Below are 17,335 nucleotides of genomic sequence, written 5' to 3'. Positions count from 1 at the left end.
AAAATAGCTCACTAAAAGGAAACAAAGAAAAATATCTACATATATGTCAAACTGTGATTTGTCAATTAAGAAGAATGAATCTTTCCATGTAATTTTAGTACGAATTTTTATCACTTGTGAAGTCAATCATGCAAGGAAGTCCTTTTTCTTGGAAGAGGACACTTGTTTGACCACGTTCATTAATTTGTCAAATCATCCAATCTTAATCCGTGATTTTTATATGGACCTATTTAAACTTAACTTGAAATATTAGTCATGAATTTAATTTAGGGAGTTTCACTAAAACACCCAAAATAGGGGTTGAAATTATAAAAAAACCCAAGCACTATTTAAACATATAAACACACCAAAAACTCATCATTACACACTCAAAACACATTTATAAACACACCCAAAAAGTTGACTTTGGGGTTGATTTTTGCGTTTCTATGTTTAAATAGTGCTTGGGTTTTTTTATAAATATATGTCTAGGATTGAGTTTATTTATAAATTTGTATTTAATTTATGAATGTACAGTTTGTCAATACAGAGTCAACATGTAAATCAACTAGCTTTTGACCCAATTGCATTTTCTTTCAAATGTTATATGACGTTCCAAATTCGAATTCCTTTCGAATTCCTCTACCCATTGGTGATCAGATGCAAGATACAATTCAACGATTCCTCGACTTATCCGACCCAATTATGACCAGCCCAATACAAACCGGGTCAACAACACAACAGAGGACATAAGCGTAATATGTGAAAATAAATGATACCCCTCGGGTCCAAAGAATAAATGAATTAGGGTTTCAGCATATATATAAAAGGTTAAATATTAAACCCCCCAATCTCCTCTCCCCCTAAACCCTAAACCCCCAATCTGAGCCGCAAAAGCAAAATCTGGGAGATGGCGACGGTGCCAGGGCAACTGATCTGGGAGATAGTGAAGAAGAACAACTCTTTTCTGGTGAAGGAGTTCGGGAGAAGCCACGCCGGTGTGCGGTTCAGCAAGGAGCCCAACAATCTCCTCAACCTCAACACCTACAAGCACTCTGGTACATTTCTCTACATCCCATTTTGTTTGCTTTCTGTTTGGTTCCACAGCAAGTTTGTTTTTAAATTGAGATGGTTTTCGATCAGGGCTGGCAAACAAGAAAACTGTGACCATTGAGGCTGTGGGTAAAGATCAATCTGTGTTGTTGGCAACAACTAAGACCAAGAAGCAGAACAAACCTGCTGCTTTGCTCCATAAGTCTGTGATGAAACAGGAGTTTCGCAGGATGGCCAAGGCAGTCGCAAACCAGGTAAATAAACTTTGAAGCTTTGCTCTGCCGAATGATTATTTTACTAAGAACATGCTTGCAAGTTTTTGTTGCATTGGTGATCCTTAACATGTTAGAAGATACTTGTAGGTTTATGCTTTGGTGATAAGCCTTAACATGTTATGTTAGAAGAATCATTTGTAATGATATCTTTAGTGAAATATTCTTGTTACGCTTCTGAGCGTTTATTGTCTTTTTAATTAGATGGGGTTCTCTTTGTTAATCTCTTAGCTGTAAGTAAGCTTCATGCCTTTTCTTGGAAAAATCTGAAATGGGGTTTATCTCAAGAATCTGGATGATTACTTTTCTAAGAAGATACTTGTAGGTTTGTACCTGCAGTTAAAGGATCATTTTTGTAGTGGTTTCTTCAGTGAAATACTCTTGTTGCACTTAGTTTCTGAGCGTGCATTGTCTTTTTATTTATTTATTAGATTAGGTTCTCTTTGTTTTTTTTAATAGAAACGAAATTTATTGCAAGAAACGAAAAGGAACACACAAGTGGATGAGGCATCCACAAGCCAAACGAACAACAACAGAAAAAACAGATTAAAAAAACAAAGACACCAGCTAAACTACACAGAGACTGCTACACCAGAAAGACCCAAAGAGAACAAGATGCAAAAAAACACTTCAAATCACTGCAGCAGCCATATCCCTCAGTATAGTGGAGTAGGAATAGTCTTTTTTTATTAGATTAGGTTCTCTTTGTTAATCTGTTATATGTAGGTAAGCTACATGCTTTTTCAAGGATCTGAATGATTATCTTACTAAGAAGTCTGTAGGTTTGTGCTGCAGTGATGAGCCTTTAACATGTAAGAAGGATCATTTGTGTAATGGTTTCTTCAGTGAAATACTCTTGTTACGCTTGGCTTCTGAGCATCCATTGTCTTCTTTAGATTGGGTTCTCCTTGTTAATCTCTTATATGTAGGTAACCTTCACTATTTTTCTGGTCAAAATCTGAAATTGGTTTATCTCAAGGATCTGAATTATTTTTTTTTTAAGAAAATACTTGGTAGGTTTATGTTGCAGTGATGAGCCTTAACATGTAAGATACACTATTTATAATGGTTTCTTCGATGAAATGTTCTTGTTACTCTTGCACGCATTGTGTTTTAAGGGTTTAGTTTTTTTATTGTTGGTCCCTCATATGTTGGTATCCTTCAAGGATGATAATGTATTTGTATTGTATTGATTGCATGAATCTATATTTGCCTCATCTAGGTTTTCCCTTTTGTTGTTTCTCTGTTATTCATTTTGTATTCCTCATTGCAGGTGGCAGATAACTACTACAGGCCAGATCTGAAACAAGCAGCCCTTGCAAGGTTGAGTGTTGTTCACAAGAGCCTCAAGGTTGCCAAGTCTGGTGTCAAGAAGAGGAACAGGCAAGCTGTTAGAGTCTATGGCAGGAAGTGAGTTACAGGGGGCTGATACACCAGTGTTCTTTTCATGATTTTGGATTTGATTGGATCGTCCTTGAAAACTCAAGATGTATTCGGATTTTGGGGATTTTATTTAGTTTGTTTTGCAAAAGATTCCTGGATATGAAATTTTTTTTTTCAACCAATCATTTAGCAAAATTTCTACATGGACCATAACAACCAACTAATCAATAACCAATCAAAATACTCCGTTAATTTTCATATGGTAATTTTGCATATGACCAACAGCAAAAACTCTTGACCGGGGGACATTAGAGGTTCTCAGAACAACAAATCACCATGTCCAAACAAACCAGTTCAGTTTTGAATGATGAAAATGTAGCTGATCAAATCAAATATGGATAAACTTAAAAATGAACTGTGATAATATGACATACAATTGTTAAAGATTCGTTGACTATATTATTCAAATAATTTTTGGACTTTCTAAACCAACGAATGAATGGGGAGCCAAGTATCATGACAATCTGCTGTACATATTATAAGGAGGCTTGCAGTCAAATAAGGGTCCAATGCAAAACCACATGATACTGCAAGCTTCCCACCACCATCAAGAACACATTCATCTTATCTTCGCTGATAAATCAAGATGAGCAGCAGGTGGTCTTTTGGACGACTGGCTGTCCACGCATATGCACAGTGGATGGTTTGTTGGCACTCATTGGTTGGGTAGCTATCCTGCAACCCAAAGAAAAAAATATTTACCGACGCTGCATAAAAATACTGATGTTTTACCATTGCAGTTGTTCCAGTTCAACTACAGATCACAGATTTATCTTACTTAAACTCTTGATCTGAAATGCCCTTATCAATCAGAAATATGAAAAAAGTAACATGGAGATGAACTCACCTGTTCTTTATCTCTGCAACCATAGTCATGAATGCCTGCTCTACATTAGTCGAATTTTTGGCACTTGTTTCCAAGAATGGAATTCCTAGCTCATCTGCAAATGCCTTTTAAAAACAGCGGGGTTTTGGGGTAAGAAGAATGTAAACAACATCAAGTTTGAATACGTAAAGTTGATCAATGTTGCATGCTTATTTAACTCATCACGACATGATAACAAAATAAGATTAATTAGCAGCTAAGATACCTTGCTAGCTTCAGAGGAGACCACTTTCTTGTCAGCTAAGTCACTCTTGTTTCCAACCAAGAGCTTGTTCACATTTCCAACAGCAAATTTATCAATTTCTTGCAGCCAGGTCTTGACATTGTTGAAGCTTTCTTGGTCCGTCACATCATAGACAAGCTAGCAAATAATTTCAAAAACCACATTCATGAAGATCATCCTATGAAAAGCTTGCAGGACTAAAAATCTACATTACAAAGAGGTGAATTAATACTTACGATGATGCCATGGGCACCACGGTAGTAGCTGCTTGTAATCGTTCTGAAACGTTCTTGACCAGCAGTGTCCCACTATTCAGAAGAAATGGAGATTTCATATTTTTTCAGCTAAGGAACTTCGATTCCAATCTAGCCTTAATAAAAAATATACTTACTATTTGAAGTTTGACAACTTTCCCATCCTGCTCCACTGTTCGAATTTTCTAAATAGAGGAAACAAAGAGATGAAATCACTGCCATGACATGAAAATAACCAAACATCAGAAGTGCTATATTATGCCACTGTACTTACAAAGTCAACACCAATGGTACTTATGTAGCTGTCAATGTAAGAATCATCCTACACAAGGTGAGAGTGGAATTGTCAACAAAAGATCAAAGAAAATCAGACATCAGCATTTGGCTCAACCAACTCAGATCACGAGCATACATTTATGTATCGCGTGTTACACAATAATTATGATTAAAATTTAGGACGAATACAAAGAGATGACTGCGGGAGAAGGTATAAGAATTTAATGTGTGTGTATAAGAGAAGCGTGGCAAAAAGAAAACCATCATCCTATATATAACATTGTTGAACTTTTACCGCAAATCTCAGTAGAAGGCATGACTTGCCCACACCGGAATCTCCAATGAGCAAAAGTTTGAAAAGATAGTCACTGCAAAATGGAGGAAAATAACTAATTAGAACCTCAAACTTTATGCTCCGGTGCGGTAAACTAAGGGAAATAACTAAAATAAAACATTAACATATCATCAAATCTTATTAGCAAAAACACCTACTCTGTCAGAATATGTCAACAACTATGCCCTGCATATCTAATTAATGTTTCTTCAAATTGAGACAAAATTATACAGGCAGCAAAGATATGAATTCCATGGCAGCATATCATCCAAATAACTCAACGAGATTATAGGTGCCTAAGAAAACACCAAGCCACAGCAGAAAGAATCATCATTTCAAAAGTATGACTAACATATTCATCTTATTTACCAGAGTCCATGGATCTCATACATTGTTTTTACAGCTTTTGTATTCACTAGAATCAAAATTGCAGATAGCTTCTTGAAATGAAATGTGATCCCGAAAAAAAAGGATCCACAAAATTGAATTTCGTAAGAACTTTCTTCCAGTTTTTAAAGATACTACTAAACAAACAATCTCTAATCAAATGGCCAAATCAAAAGCCATCCCACATACCCAAAAGTTGAAAATAACCCTTCAATAAAAACAAAAACAAAAATTAAAATTTCTGGGTTTGACCTCCAAATTCAATCAAATTGAACAGGGTTAACATTATCAACAGCCATAAAACAATCACACAGAAACTAAGCTATGACAAAAAAGGTGATAACATGTAGACATGCATGCAATTGTTCATGAGAGAGAGAGAGAGAGAGAGAAATTACTATTCAGGGATCATGACTGGGTTGATCGATGAGGAGGAAGTTTCAGAAAGCGTAGAAATTTTCAACTGGGTCTAATTAACGTAAAAATGGAATCTTAAACGAGGGAGAGAAGTTGAAGGAGAGGACTTTGTTGTGCCTTATATATATATGGGTGGACAGTTTGCGTCACATTGAAAGGTTCCTATTTCCTACTCAGCCGCCAGCTTGGAACCTGACCCCACACAACTTTTTTGGTTTCTTTTCTGGGTTGGTTTATTTTTATGGGTTTGTTTACAAGCCCATTTCGGAAGGCCTGAATTTTAAGTGAAGAGGGTCTTATCACTTGTGTCAACTTAGCCCAATTATCTGTTTACTTTTTTTTTTCTTGGGTTACATTTGGAGAAAAGAAACCCTAGAGTTTCGATCTTAAGGGCCAAGTAATCGGGGGACAATCAGGTGCCTTCCCCGGAGATCATAATTAAGTAATTAATTAAAACAGAAAACTCATACATCATATTTTGAGTGTAGAAAAACTTAATTCTGTAAAAAAAATATATGTTCGACGTTTTATTCGACTCTAGCTAAGGAGTTCTTTCACACCTGTAAAATGAGTTACAAATGTTATTTTCAAAACTCGGGTAGAAAAAGTTGACGGGTGTGTTGTAAGGATTAGTTTTGTTTTACAAATAGTTACAAAGGACTTGTCTTTGGTTTTTTTGTGGTGGAACTGCTTCTCTAGGAATCATTTTTGCTAATAATCGCGTCTAGGAAAAGCGCTTTTATTATAAAGGTGTTGAAATTTTCATAAGAAATCAAAAGCACTTGGGAGTGCTTCCTAAAGGAAAAGCACAAGACATGTTCTTTTTCAGAAAACGCTTCTATGACCTAGAAATACTTCTAAACTTTTCTGCCAAATAAGGTCGAAACACTTTTGGATGTCAAAAAACGCTTTCAGCTTTTCCAAAAGCACTCCCAAACGGGCTCTAAGTATATTAACTTTGGTAATAACATTCTTCTTGCGTTAAATAATAATATAAAAAAGCTGGGGTTTGATTATAAATAAAAAATTAAAAAAATTAAAGAAAAAAGGTGTGATTTTTAATCCAAATGAGCTTTTATTTCCCTATAATAAGAGTTCAATTATTGTGGAAAGTTTTAAGCAAAAAGTCATTTTTGGTCTCTGTAGTTTGACACTTCAATCACTTTCGACCTTATAGTTTTAATTTCGTCACTTTTGATCTTGTAATTTCATATTTGTAGCAATTCAAAGACAAGATAAAATTTCTATCAATTTCTTTAATGGAACAACCACGTGCCACTTGCGTGGAGGGGCAATTTTGTCAGACCAAAACCCCACTCTAAAAATTGGTCTCTACCTCTTTCCCTAGGCGTGAAAATGGGCAACCAAAATCTCAAAATCCTCCCTCCTTCACTATCCCAAATACCCAGCACCTAACCAATCTTTATCTCCTTCATCTATTTCTCTCCCTACAAATTCAGAACAAAACAACAAAGCAATAACTTTCCAAACCCAAAGTTACAGAACAAAACAAGGCCACAAAAGAATGGAACAAAAGCGTTGGAACCCACTTATATGCATTGAAAAGTCGAATAAATGTTATAAAACAATTTCGCACAGAAAATTGTACCTAGATTTTAAGTTCACTTGGATTATTGAAGCCTCCATTGACTTCACATGTCTTCTTCAAGAAACAACAACCGATTGAAGTTATGCTAGTCTTTTCGCACCCACTCGTTGCACTTAATCAAAAACCCAGAAGAATTTCACTAAATTTTTAGGAGCCCTAATCCTAATCTACTTCAAAATGGTCAATTTCACTCCCCCCACGTGGGGCTTTGGCTGACAAAATTGCCCCTCCATGTGAGGGGCACATGATTGCTCTGATCAAGATATTGAAGTAAATTTTAACATGCTCTTGAATTGCTACAAATATGAAACTACAGGGTCAAAAGTGACAAATTGAAGCTACAATGTCAAAAGTGGTTATAGTGTCAAACTATAGGGACCAAAAGTGAATTTTGGCCAAAGTTATATTCCTTGCAACAATGATGGTGGAAAGTTTCCAAGACCTTGGGACTAATTTTGCTTCGAATTTACTCAATAGCCCACCAATAATTTATTGTTTAATAATAATATTAGAGCATTCATTTATAATTGGCTCCCTAAACCACATTCTTAGACAAATTTTAGTGAGAAATTGGAAAAATACAACTCCAACTTTGCTCTCTATCTACCTCCTAAAATATGGAGACCTCTAGGAGCTCCTAATTCTAAGAAGAAAGAGAGAAATGATTCACAGTGACTCCTTATAATTTAATCTCACTTTGTTTTATGAATATTTTAAACTTTTAATTAATGCTAATTATAATATTTACGGCTCCCTAAACTAGAGAGTATGATTAAAGTTCAAATTTTATAGACAACTCATAAAATAATTTTTATGTGTTTTTCGCTAAATTTTAACTAAAAAATAGGGAGCATAATTGAAGATGCTTTTAGCCCAACTTTAAAAAATAATAATAATCACATCAGCAAACTACAAAGACTTTTGCCACCAGATTGGGAATATTACTCATTAGCCTGTCACATGCCTACAGTAGCAGGTTAAGGTCTTGGAAAGTACGCAGAACGCTCGTTTCATATATATATATTTTGTTGTTTTTGGGTGAGCCAATTAAAATATGGACAGAACTTGGTGAGCAAGTTTTATATACAAGAAGAAGTTCTTCATTTCAAGAAACCCTCAAATCCAGTCGTGCAGAGAACCGTAACCAGTTCCATTATAAAAAAGTCAACATTACAATTTTATGGTCAATGTTTTTGCCGGGAAGGTTTTTAACTAATTAATCTTTTATGCATGTGTTAATATCTCATCTCACATGCACCCCATGGTTAGAAGATGGAACATATTTATATGTTAAAGCCACAAAAGATTTAACTTTGGTGGACGCTATCAATGGAATATTTTGAAAGAGTCTTAGTCAATGGAATTCACACGCATTAGATTCTAGACACACGAATGTTAATTACTTGCCTTAATACAATTCTCTATCTCCTATAAATTAGACCAGGTTGCTGATTTTCTAGCAACTATTGCATCACTTTTCAACCATTCATTTCTCAGCCAACCAAACCCAGAAGCCATGTCTGTCAAGAAGAGTCTCTCTCTCAACGATGGCGGAGCTGGGAAGGGTGGTGCATCTACGAAGAAGACTAAGAAGAGTTATTCTCTAAACAATGGTGGGAACGGCGGTGATGTAGTTACAGCAAAGCGCGGGCGGTTTGATCGATGTTTTTCTTTCATGGAGATTTCAACAGAACAAGGAAAATCACTCAAGGACATGGATTCGGAGAAGTTGAAGTCTGGGATCAGGAGGTGGGCTAAGGCTGTTGTTGCTTACGCCCGCCAAGTCAGCGGCCGCTTCGGAGGCACTCGTGGCTGACCGATCACACGCCTAACTGTAAGTGCCTAATGGAAGTAGTTGTGCTTTGAACATAGTGAAGATCAAAATGATGGAGTTACTTGAATTGCAACTCAATTTTCCATGCTGATAAACGTACATAGGAGATTAAGAAATGATAGATTGATTGGTCCTTGCATGTAAATGCGCCCTTTGTTAATACTCACAAAAAGCAAAAACAATTTTTTTGCACATTTCTGTTATATTTAGTTGAAATTGGAATTTAAACCATCCAAGGAAAAAGAAATTATAGCCAGTACTATACATCTACTTACAAAACCATTACAACCCACCAAAAGAACAAACAAAAACGAAACCAAAATTTTTGTGCTACTGCAGCTCAACTCTAGAAAGCCTATTTGTGGCTTAGTTTCTAACTAATAAGAAGACAGCAACGATAAAACCTCAACTCCCTGACCTTATTGTGACTTTTTAAGTTCACCAAATGTTGCCCTCTCACCAGAAATGCTCCTCAAAAGCTGTTTAGAGCACATGTTCTCAGCCGTTGTTGCATCTTTCACACGGTCAGCCTTCACCCAAGCCGGTTCCTGCAAGAAAGTTTTATGATAATATAATGATCAGCATCTTCCTTTTAACCATTAGATGTTATAATAACAAGAGATGATGTAAATTTGGAGTAAGCGTTCACAAGGATGGGATTTAAATCACCTCGGGAACAAAGCGGGAGAATCCAAACTTAATCAACAAGAGGACATGTTCCATAACCAGAATTGCAGCCAGGCCAGGCTCTATCTTCCATTTGCCCTCTTCATCATATAACCATACTAGAAGCGCACAGTTGGTGCATATAGACATAACGACGAGAAACTACAAATTGCAGACAACCTGACATTAGAAAGATGACGATAAGAGAGTAAATGGAACACATAGTCAACCCTCCAATTCTCTCCCTTGTTTTATATTGACTGCAGAGAAGAAAGCAAATCTAATACAGCTCCCAACAAATTTGTCTCTTTACCTAATCAATCCATTCTGAACTTTCCAGAATTCAAGGTTGAGCTATATGAATTCTATATTTTCTTCACAATACATAACCATAAACCATAAGTACCTGAAATATGTTCAGCCAAGCTCCAATTGTTGTGGAAAAACGAGGAGTTGGTCTTCTCAACATGGCAAGAAGCTTCAATGCATCCGCCCTAATTTCAGTGATGTTGTTCTGTGAAAAGTACAACTCAAACATTAGAATACAAAATACTACAAAGCATAAAGAACTCCAAAAAATAAACAACCATAAAGCATAATTTACCAAAGCTGCAAAAGCAAAAGCAAGGGGGAATGCGCAAGCAAACATCATTATCATTCCAAACTGCAATGCAACCTCCAGAAAGTCTGCAGGTCAAATCACAGTGCTAATCAGCAGAGAATAAAGAAACATACAAGAATTCTCATGATTACTTGAAACTAAGGAGGAAAATGCAAATTTTAAAAACGCCAGATATAATTGACATATTACCATCAAACAACCCATCTTCAAGTTCCATGCCAATGCTTGCGGAATAAGAAGGCTTCAGGTACTCTTTTTCTACCCTAGAAGCAAACTGGATCTTCCCAGTTGATGAACCTTTTTCACTTTTTTTCTTGCTTCTTGAATTCAGAATGGCAGATAAGGTCATGTTCAGATAAACTTTAAATCACCCCAAAACATAAGGGTCCAGAAGATAAAAACATAGTATAGGCTTACCGAACTCTATATTTCTTGTAACTGTACTTGAGATATGGCAAAGTATTTTCCAACAAGTTTTCCAACACCTGGAAAGCATAGACCAATTCATGAGCCTGAGAAGAGAGGTATAAACAAGCAAAACAGTGAATAAAATAGAACTCATTTTACCTGAGACACAAGGAGGCGTTGAATCAAGACTTTGCGGAGTGTTGAAAAGTTGCGGTGCAAAAGGGCATGGTAGAAAACTCCTATATATGACTGCATGAAATAAAGACCAAACACCTGCAAAATAAATTAAAACATGAAATCACTCCTTCAACTTTGAAGTGTAGAAAACTCCTCCAAGAAACAGCAAAGAAGACACTAGGGATCGATCTCCACTTAACACACCTTGTAGACCAAGCTGTCAGCTTTTTTTTCTGTGTTTTCATTATTTTCATACTTAATGAGCTTGACGGAGATCTTGCCCCCAATCTGTGTAAGGAACTGAATGGCAAAAAGATAAATGGTAGTCAACCCAAACCTGAAAAAAAGAGAAAGGATAAGTGTCATTCTCACACTATAATTCCAAAGAATTAATACCATAGGAAAAAGAATGAATGCTGTGTCTAAACGAACGCTACAGATCAGAATTGGTTGTGCCCTTAAATTGGGTTTCTGTTTGACTTAACATTTCTAATTCGACTTTCCCTCTCCTTGTCCAAAGTTTCTAAGCATGAGGACAAGTGCAGCGGCAGATACAAACTCTACAAACCCATTATGTCAAAACCAATAAACCCAAAATTTTCCTCCATCTTATGTCTAGTATGCAACCTGAACAGAGTCAATCTCAGCAATAGTTCTCATCCAACTGTCAATAGCACTCATGCACAACTGATGCACCGAGTTATCATGCATAAAAAAGAAAAATATGAGCACAAACTCTGGAATGTTAAAAATGATTTTTCATTGATGAAAATAGAATTATATGAACGTGCAAGTGTATACATTCACATGAATGCAAGAGGACTCGGTGTCTTACTTCATAATATCAGACCCAATAACCTCGTAAATATGAGCATACGCTAGTTCAAACGGTAACTGGAGGCATATAATACTGAAGATAATGATAGCATCATTTCGGAATCTCATGAGTCGTCCAAACCACTCAATTCTTTGGAACATTTCTTTCTCTTTAGCTTTGTCAGTCCCCCATTTTTTTGCGATTTCAAGAGACTGTGAGGAACTCCACTCCATGCCCTGCCTATATCCCAGGTCAGCTCTAATTGGGTAACGAATCTTCCATCTAAACACACAACCAAGAAAGAGAAAGAGGCAAAGTATGTTAGAAAAAGTAAAAATATAACCAAAAATGAATAAGCATTGATCTGATAACCACAAGACAATTTCATTGTATACCAAGATACCTGGCTAAAAGGGCATTGTTTTTACGTTTCCAGAACTGGGAAAACATTATAGCCCACAATATTATGCTTATGAAGAAAATGGGGAGCACCAGTAACTGCAATGACCTACGGAAAACATTAAGCAAACATACGTCAGCACTAATAAAATAAGTTGACAGCCAACAAGGAAATTAAGAAATAAGGAAGATGACCCACCCAAAATCAAACATGTGCAAAATAAGCCCAAATGCAGCTGGAAAGAGCAGCCACCGAGTGTACATTCCAAGGAAAGCAAAATAGATGGCAATCTACAAAGACATTAAATTCTTGCTTAATGTTAGGAAATAGAGAGAAATATAATTTTCTATTGCTCCTAACTCACTTTTGTTCCAAAATAGGAATAAATCTCATCTATTGGCTGGTTTGTGAAGTCCCACCAGTGTAGTGCCCACGTCTGAAGGAGCTCCTTCCTTTTTATTTCATCTATCAGTAAAAAATCATCTTAATTTAGAGTTTAACAGAGATGCACACATTTTGTGAATTTGTAAACATACCATGCAAAGGAAACACTTCTTTGACGATCCTCTCTGACTCCAATTTCTGAAGTAAAAACTCCCCGACTTCCCATTGGAATTCTTTGCCGTCAAATCTTAATGTTACACTTGACTGACTCTTGTTAATCTGTTAAAATTTCAGTTCTATCATTGTCGACGGCACAAACTTATGGATGAATATTTGCACACAGAAATATAATTATAAGGGAAAATGTTCCAAGAGTTTCAGTTGTTTGTACATCAACTGTCACAAAGTTTAGAAAAACAAAACGCTAGAGGTCAACTGGTGGGATGTATTCTACCAAAGAGTGACAAAAAAAGGGATGGAGATAAACATGAAATTGTAATGTAAAATCAAATTGAATGGACATATAACCTTAATACGATATAAATTTACAATTAAAAAAAAAATTCAAAAGCATTCTGTTATTAGAAGTAGTATACCAAAACATCAGAAAGAAAAAATGGCATTGGAACATCATAAGATCCTAATATAAATGACTTACAATTCCATATATTAAGTGCCTATAGCAGCGAAAACGCTCACACCAACTGAACAAAGAACCATCAGGCTGTCTCTCAAAAGCATCAACCTCCTCCCATTCAAATTCTAAATCCATCCCTGAAACCAAGTGCAGCATATTAGTTTTTTAGTATTACCGAAGTGGAAAATGAATAGATACTAGCATCTAAAATACAGAACAACCTCAAATGAAAAATAATAAAATTTGAAAGCCAACTGGAATATAACTGCAAGATCATTACCAATAGGAGTTCGTTTTTTAATATGCAATTCAGCTGCAGCCCTCCCCAGTGTTTCCAAAGGTGCTGCCAACTGAAAGATGGAAATCTAAGGTCCAGCAACCAAATTCAAGAAACCATATAGACAAAACATTGGCGAATTGTATGTACCATTTTCATTCAGCATAAACAAAAAACGACATGAATAATTCTGGGTTATCATAAATTGCCAAGTATAGTGCTCATTTGCAATTTAGAATAAAAAATAGAAACAACAAATTTTAGCAAAAGGGAACATTTTTTTTTTTGCCATTAGCAAAAAGACCTCAATTTCAACAATTTTGTCTACATGCATCGGTACAAAATACAAAGATTCACTTGGATTAATTAAAAAAATTTCCTAGTAAGCAAGATTTATAAATACAGAGAGAGATCGTATCAGAAATTATTCACAGAATCTATTTTCATGAGCACATTGCATGAAACAATGTTTGGTAATATAAATCAATTACTGAAAAACCAAACGAAAAATCACGGCAGGCAAATAAGAGCAAAAGTAGAAAGACAAACCTTGATAAACTCATCAACAACGCCATGCACTCTCTCAACTACCAAACCCAAATTTCTAAACTCATCTACCAACACCTCCACACAGTCAGAAGCTTTATCTTCTTCCTTCACATCTCTCTTTGGAACCACAACCCCAATCTCAAAAGCAGTTTGTTCCTCCTCAAGCACATTCATTTCCTGCCCACCAAACAACTTTAACACCTGAGAACAGCCAAAGGGATCTCTGTCTTTAAGATCCAAATGATGCCCAAACCCACCAAAGAGGTAAACTTTCACAGAAACTGGCTCAAACAGTGAAGTGGGCAATTGTATTTTGGAACAACAGAAGCTTGCAAACACCAAAGACAAGATTTTTCTGTTGAAATGGCTCAAATTGCTAAATGGGTCTACAAATTGTGAACCAACGTTGCTCTCTGTGCAGATCAAACGAAAAGCTGTGTTTATCAAACATACAGATAAATGTGTCCCAATGTAATTGGAAATGTGGGTTCTTGGAAGATAAGAGCAGACGAGAGAGAGAGAGAGAGAGAGATGAGAGAGAGAACAGATGGCCGAGCAGTCGGCTATTTTGGGCGAGCCGTTGCGAGGGAGAGACACATTGGATGGTATGGAAGGAGGAAGACACGTGGGCTCCGATATTTGGCGGTTCCTTATGTTTTGCGGTTTGCAGAAGCAGGGAAAGGAGAAGCGGTACGATTTCCCATGTTACCTTGGGTCTGTCCAATTTGACTTCATATTTTTGGCCAATAAATTAATTTTTTCTATACTTTGGAAGAGTTTGAAATTTTGAAATTTTGAATGTCACCCAAATAAAAAGGTAAACTAATGGAGTTTTGACATGGTATATGAATGTTGTGTCATTATTATTATCTTGTCCAGTAGCAAATGATGCTCTCAAACTTCATAGCCTATTATTGTTCATCTATTGATTTCTTCTTTTGTCAGTCTCATTGTTCCCAACCCCTTGAGGAGCAAAACCAAGAATCAGAAAGAACAAACACTAAAATCTATGGTGAAAGGGATAGCGACACTGATGTTATCTATGGATATCACTCTTTTATTTTTCTTGCGATTACTAACACCTACGAAATCAACTATGTAATCGAATGCATGCAAACCGAAGAATTAGTCTGATTAAGAAATAGTAGTTGATTCAATTCTAATTCAAAAGGACAATTATAATTTGCAAAAGCAAACTAACCTTATAGGTGAGGGGATGTGTCTGTCAAGACTCGAGAACTCTTCAACGATTGTTTATCTTACTTTTTCCAGGGGCAGATGTCTTTGTACTTGTTTGCAATATTTAAAGAAGAAAGGGGAAACCAGTTTTGGGTAACTTCCCTTTGTTGCCTCTTCCTTATGAAGGAGGGGATGTTGCAAATAAGTGTTTTCTTTTTGCGTTTAGCGGTGTAAAAAACTACCCTACCATTTTTTTAATGTAAAAACATAAATAAAAGTTTGGTTATGTATATCAATTTTTATCTAATATGTTTTTTTTTGAGCTTTTATCACAAAACATCACAAGCTTGCGAAATTATTAAGTTTAGTTTTTTTTTTTCCTTAGCATTCAATTTTGCCATCCACGTTTTTCTACACACATCAATGTTGTCTATATCGTCTAATCTCGTTAAAAATTCTAAGTGTGCTAATGTGACACGCATATGCGGCCTTTACTTCACAAATACGGTGAAAATACAAATTTCACAAAACTCAATGACATTTTGTGATAAAAATATATATAATTATAATTTTTAGAAAATTAGTTAAATACCCATTCCTAAACATAGTTCTATAAAGAAACCATATACCATTCGATGTATATAAACACACCCAAAATAAATTAAAAAATTAACAGCTATTGATTTCTTAAATTCAACAACTATGTTTGATTACTGTTTTGCCCTTTTTCTTTGTCTATTAATCAACTCAATCTTCATCAACGAGCATCTCAAACTTTCTTCTTCTTCCACAATGGCGAGGTTTATTGAGCTCTGCTTCTAGCTTTTCTCATATTCCAATTCTCCATTGTATCTTCATCGTCTCCACCATAGCCCTCGTCGACTCCATCATTGCAACCCGCTGCCGATTCACCTTCGCCCAAAATTCTATCTCTGATTTCCCTTCCTCCATCTTTGTCGGACATTCTAGTTAACGCACCACATCATTCTTCACCTCCAGCGCCACCGCAATCATCTCCGTCGACCGACGGCACACCTCCAATTCCTTCTCCAAAGTCGAATTCGAGCGACGTCAACCACAGCAACCTCGAACGAAGATAGAGCTAAGAACTCCTCTGGAAGAATGAGCACGACAAAGAAGGTAGAGATCGTTGGATAATGTAACATCCCACATTGACCAATGGAGAGGGGGTGATGTGCCTTATATGTACATGCCCGTCTCCATCTAGCACAAGGCCTTTTGGGAGCTCACTGTCTTTAGAGTCATGGGAATTTCGAAGTTAAGCGAGTTGGGGACTAAAGCAATCTCATGATGGGTGATCCACTGGGAAGTTGCTCTTGAGCTCACATAAACAAAACCGTGAGGGCAGAGAGGGGGGACCCAAAGCGGACAATATCGTGCTACGGCGGAAACGATCCCGGGATGTGATAATTTGGTATCAAAGCCACTCTGCCGTGTGGTGCGAGTGTGCCGACGAAGACGTCAGCCCCTAAGGGGGTGGATTGTAACATCCCACATCGACTAACGGAGAGGGAGTGATGTGCCTTATATATACATGTCTGCCTTCATCTAGTACGAGATCTTTTGGGAGCTCACTAACTTTGGAGTCATGAGAACTCTGAAGTTAAGCAAGTTGAGGGCTAGAGAAATCCTAGGATGGGTGACCCACTGGGAAGGTATATCCCAACATGATACATTCGCTCTTTCTTGAATAGATTTAGTATTTGTAGAAGTGGCTCTAGCTTCTTCCTAAAGTTACTGAAGAGGTATATCCCAACATGATACGCTCTTTCTTGAATAGATAGTGTAATATGGTTTGAGGTTCAGTAATGTTGTTTGTTTGGTATATAGAGATAAACTAAAGCATATTGTTTAACTATTTTTTTGTTGGTTTATGACTTCAAACCTTCTTATATGCATATAATTAACATTGAATGAAAGCCTTTGCAGATATAGTTTATTTCAACGACTAAACTTATAATGGACTCCGTTATGATATCTTGTTTTCAGCTTTATGAGGTTGATATGCATTTGGAAGAACTCCGAGAAATGGTTGTTCAGAAGTGCAGGTTGTACAATAACATTGTATCTTAGTTTAATACGTTTTACATCTACATGTTGATGCAATGAAATAAAAATTTATATGTAAAATCTGTATTATTGATGTGTTTATGCATGCTATGGCCATGTGTGAGTGCATGTGGATAGAAAGAGCGACTCTATGTGTTTTTGTGCATGAACAAAGTTGCATA

At 36.3% G+C, this 17,335-nt stretch overlaps 4 protein-coding genes and 4 non-coding genes across 14 annotated transcripts; 6 read left to right on the top strand and 2 right to left on the bottom strand.

Annotated features, from left to right (window-relative positions):
* The first annotated feature begins 822 nt into the window (after positions 1-822).
* On the top strand, positions 823-2,869 carry LOC103327736 (large ribosomal subunit protein eL28y-like). Its single transcript, XM_089049842.1, has 3 exons — positions 823-1,037; positions 1,123-1,286; positions 2,578-2,869. The coding sequence occupies exons 1-3, from the start codon at positions 890-892 to the stop codon at positions 2,716-2,718; spliced, it is 453 nt and encodes a 150-aa protein (XP_088905968.1). The 5' UTR covers positions 823-889; the 3' UTR covers positions 2,719-2,869.
* Positions 1,398-1,490, top strand: LOC148917938 (small nucleolar RNA R24). Its single transcript, XR_016126553.1, has one exon. It is a non-coding gene; the product is annotated as a small nucleolar RNA R24 (small nucleolar RNA).
* On the top strand, positions 1,637-1,710 carry LOC148917937 (small nucleolar RNA R24). Its single transcript, XR_016126554.1, has one exon. It is a non-coding gene; the product is annotated as a small nucleolar RNA R24 (small nucleolar RNA).
* Positions 2,093-2,185, top strand: LOC148917936 (small nucleolar RNA R24). The gene has a single exon (XR_016126551.1). It is a non-coding gene; the product is annotated as a small nucleolar RNA R24 (small nucleolar RNA).
* Positions 2,328-2,412, top strand: LOC148917935 (small nucleolar RNA R24). The gene has a single exon (XR_016126552.1). It is a non-coding gene; the product is annotated as a small nucleolar RNA R24 (small nucleolar RNA).
* Positions 2,870-3,067: 198 nt separating the features above from the next.
* On the bottom strand, positions 3,068-5,642 carry LOC103327737 (GTP-binding protein YPTM2-like). Its single transcript, XM_008230111.2, has 8 exons — positions 5,506-5,642; positions 4,682-4,754; positions 4,385-4,432; positions 4,248-4,295; positions 4,093-4,164; positions 3,839-3,994; positions 3,595-3,698; positions 3,068-3,422 (listed from the first exon to the last, which is right to left on the bottom strand). The coding sequence occupies exons 1-8, from the start codon at positions 5,517-5,519 to the stop codon at positions 3,329-3,331; spliced, it is 609 nt and encodes a 202-aa protein (XP_008228333.1). The 5' UTR covers positions 5,520-5,642; the 3' UTR covers positions 3,068-3,328.
* Positions 5,643-8,584: 2,942 nt separating this feature from the next.
* On the top strand, positions 8,585-14,472 carry LOC148917934 (uncharacterized). 2 transcript variants are annotated; one of them, XM_089049844.1, is made up of 2 exons: positions 8,585-8,967; positions 12,438-12,672. In XM_089049844.1, the coding sequence occupies exon 1, from the start codon at positions 8,650-8,652 to the stop codon at positions 8,947-8,949; it is 300 nt and encodes a 99-aa protein (XP_088905970.1). In that variant the 5' UTR covers positions 8,585-8,649; the 3' UTR covers positions 8,950-8,967; positions 12,438-12,672. The 2 variants fall into 2 exon arrangements, with proteins under 2 accessions (XP_088905970.1, XP_088905969.1); XM_089049843.1 differs by lacking the exon at positions 12,438-12,672 and adding an exon at positions 14,326-14,472 and having other exon boundaries at positions 8,586-8,967.
* LOC103342875 (anoctamin-like protein) lies at positions 9,175-14,606 on the bottom strand. Of its 6 annotated transcripts, none has more exons than XR_016125943.1 (16): positions 13,905-14,331; positions 13,359-13,428; positions 13,100-13,215; positions 12,594-12,720; positions 12,422-12,540; positions 12,256-12,347; positions 12,061-12,165; positions 11,676-11,939; positions 11,045-11,177; positions 10,823-10,936; positions 10,673-10,740; positions 10,445-10,575; positions 10,238-10,320; positions 10,040-10,147; positions 9,637-9,813; positions 9,175-9,515 (listed from the first exon to the last, which is right to left on the bottom strand). XR_016125943.1 is itself a non-coding variant. In XM_008246533.3 (16 exons), the coding sequence occupies exons 1-16, from the start codon at positions 14,076-14,078 to the stop codon at positions 9,387-9,389; spliced, it is 1,974 nt and encodes a 657-aa protein (XP_008244755.1). In that variant the 5' UTR covers positions 14,079-14,606; the 3' UTR covers positions 9,175-9,386. The 6 variants fall into 6 exon arrangements, 4 of the variants coding, with proteins under 4 accessions (XP_008244755.1, XP_088905964.1, XP_088905965.1 ...); XR_016125944.1 differs by having other exon boundaries at positions 12,422-12,522; XM_008246533.3 differs by having other exon boundaries at positions 9,637-9,795; positions 12,422-12,522; positions 13,905-14,606.
* Positions 14,607-17,335: the final 2,729 nt, after the last annotated feature.

The sequence above is a fragment of the Prunus mume genome, linkage group LG4, assembly GCF_029339155.1.
Source record: "Prunus mume cultivar Tortuosa linkage group LG4, ASM2933915v1, whole genome shotgun sequence".
Taxonomy (NCBI): domain Eukaryota; kingdom Viridiplantae; phylum Streptophyta; class Magnoliopsida; order Rosales; family Rosaceae; genus Prunus; species Prunus mume.
This window is presented reverse-complemented; position numbering and strand designations above follow the sequence as displayed.

Bases quoted from the DNA above. Each gene is read 5' to 3' on its own strand.
- LOC103327736 (XM_089049842.1), top strand. From the start codon at position 890: ATGGCGACGGTGCCAGGGCAACTGATCTGGGAGATAGTGAAGAAGAAC. The intron at 1,038-1,122 runs GTACATTTCTCT...GTTTTCGATCAG, and splicing joins CAACACCTACAAGCACTCTG to GGCTGGCAAACAAGAAAACT. The intron at 1,287-2,577 runs GTAAATAAACTT...TCCTCATTGCAG, and splicing joins CCAAGGCAGTCGCAAACCAG to GTGGCAGATAACTACTACAG.
- LOC103327737 (XM_008230111.2), bottom strand. The intron at 4,296-4,384 runs GTAAGTACAGTG...TCCTCTATTTAG, and splicing joins GTACCATTGGTGTTGACTTT to AAAATTCGAACAGTGGAGCA. The intron at 4,165-4,247 runs GTAAGTATATTT...TCTTCTGAATAG, and splicing joins AAGTTGTCAAACTTCAAATA to TGGGACACTGCTGGTCAAGA.
- LOC148917934 (XM_089049843.1), top strand. From the start codon at position 8,650: ATGTCTGTCAAGAAGAGTCTCTCTCTCAACGATGGCGGAGCTGGGAAG.
- LOC103342875 (XM_089049838.1), bottom strand. From the start codon at position 14,078: ATGAATGTGCTTGAGGAGGAACAAACTGCTTTTGAGATTGGGGTTGTG. The intron at 13,429-13,904 runs GTTTGTCTTTCT...TCCATCTTTCAG, and splicing joins TTGTTGATGAGTTTATCAAG to TTGGCAGCACCTTTGGAAAC. The intron at 10,321-10,444 runs GTAATATGTCAA...TTTGACCTGCAG, and splicing joins TGAAGATGGGTTGTTTGATG to ACTTTCTGGAGGTTGCATTG.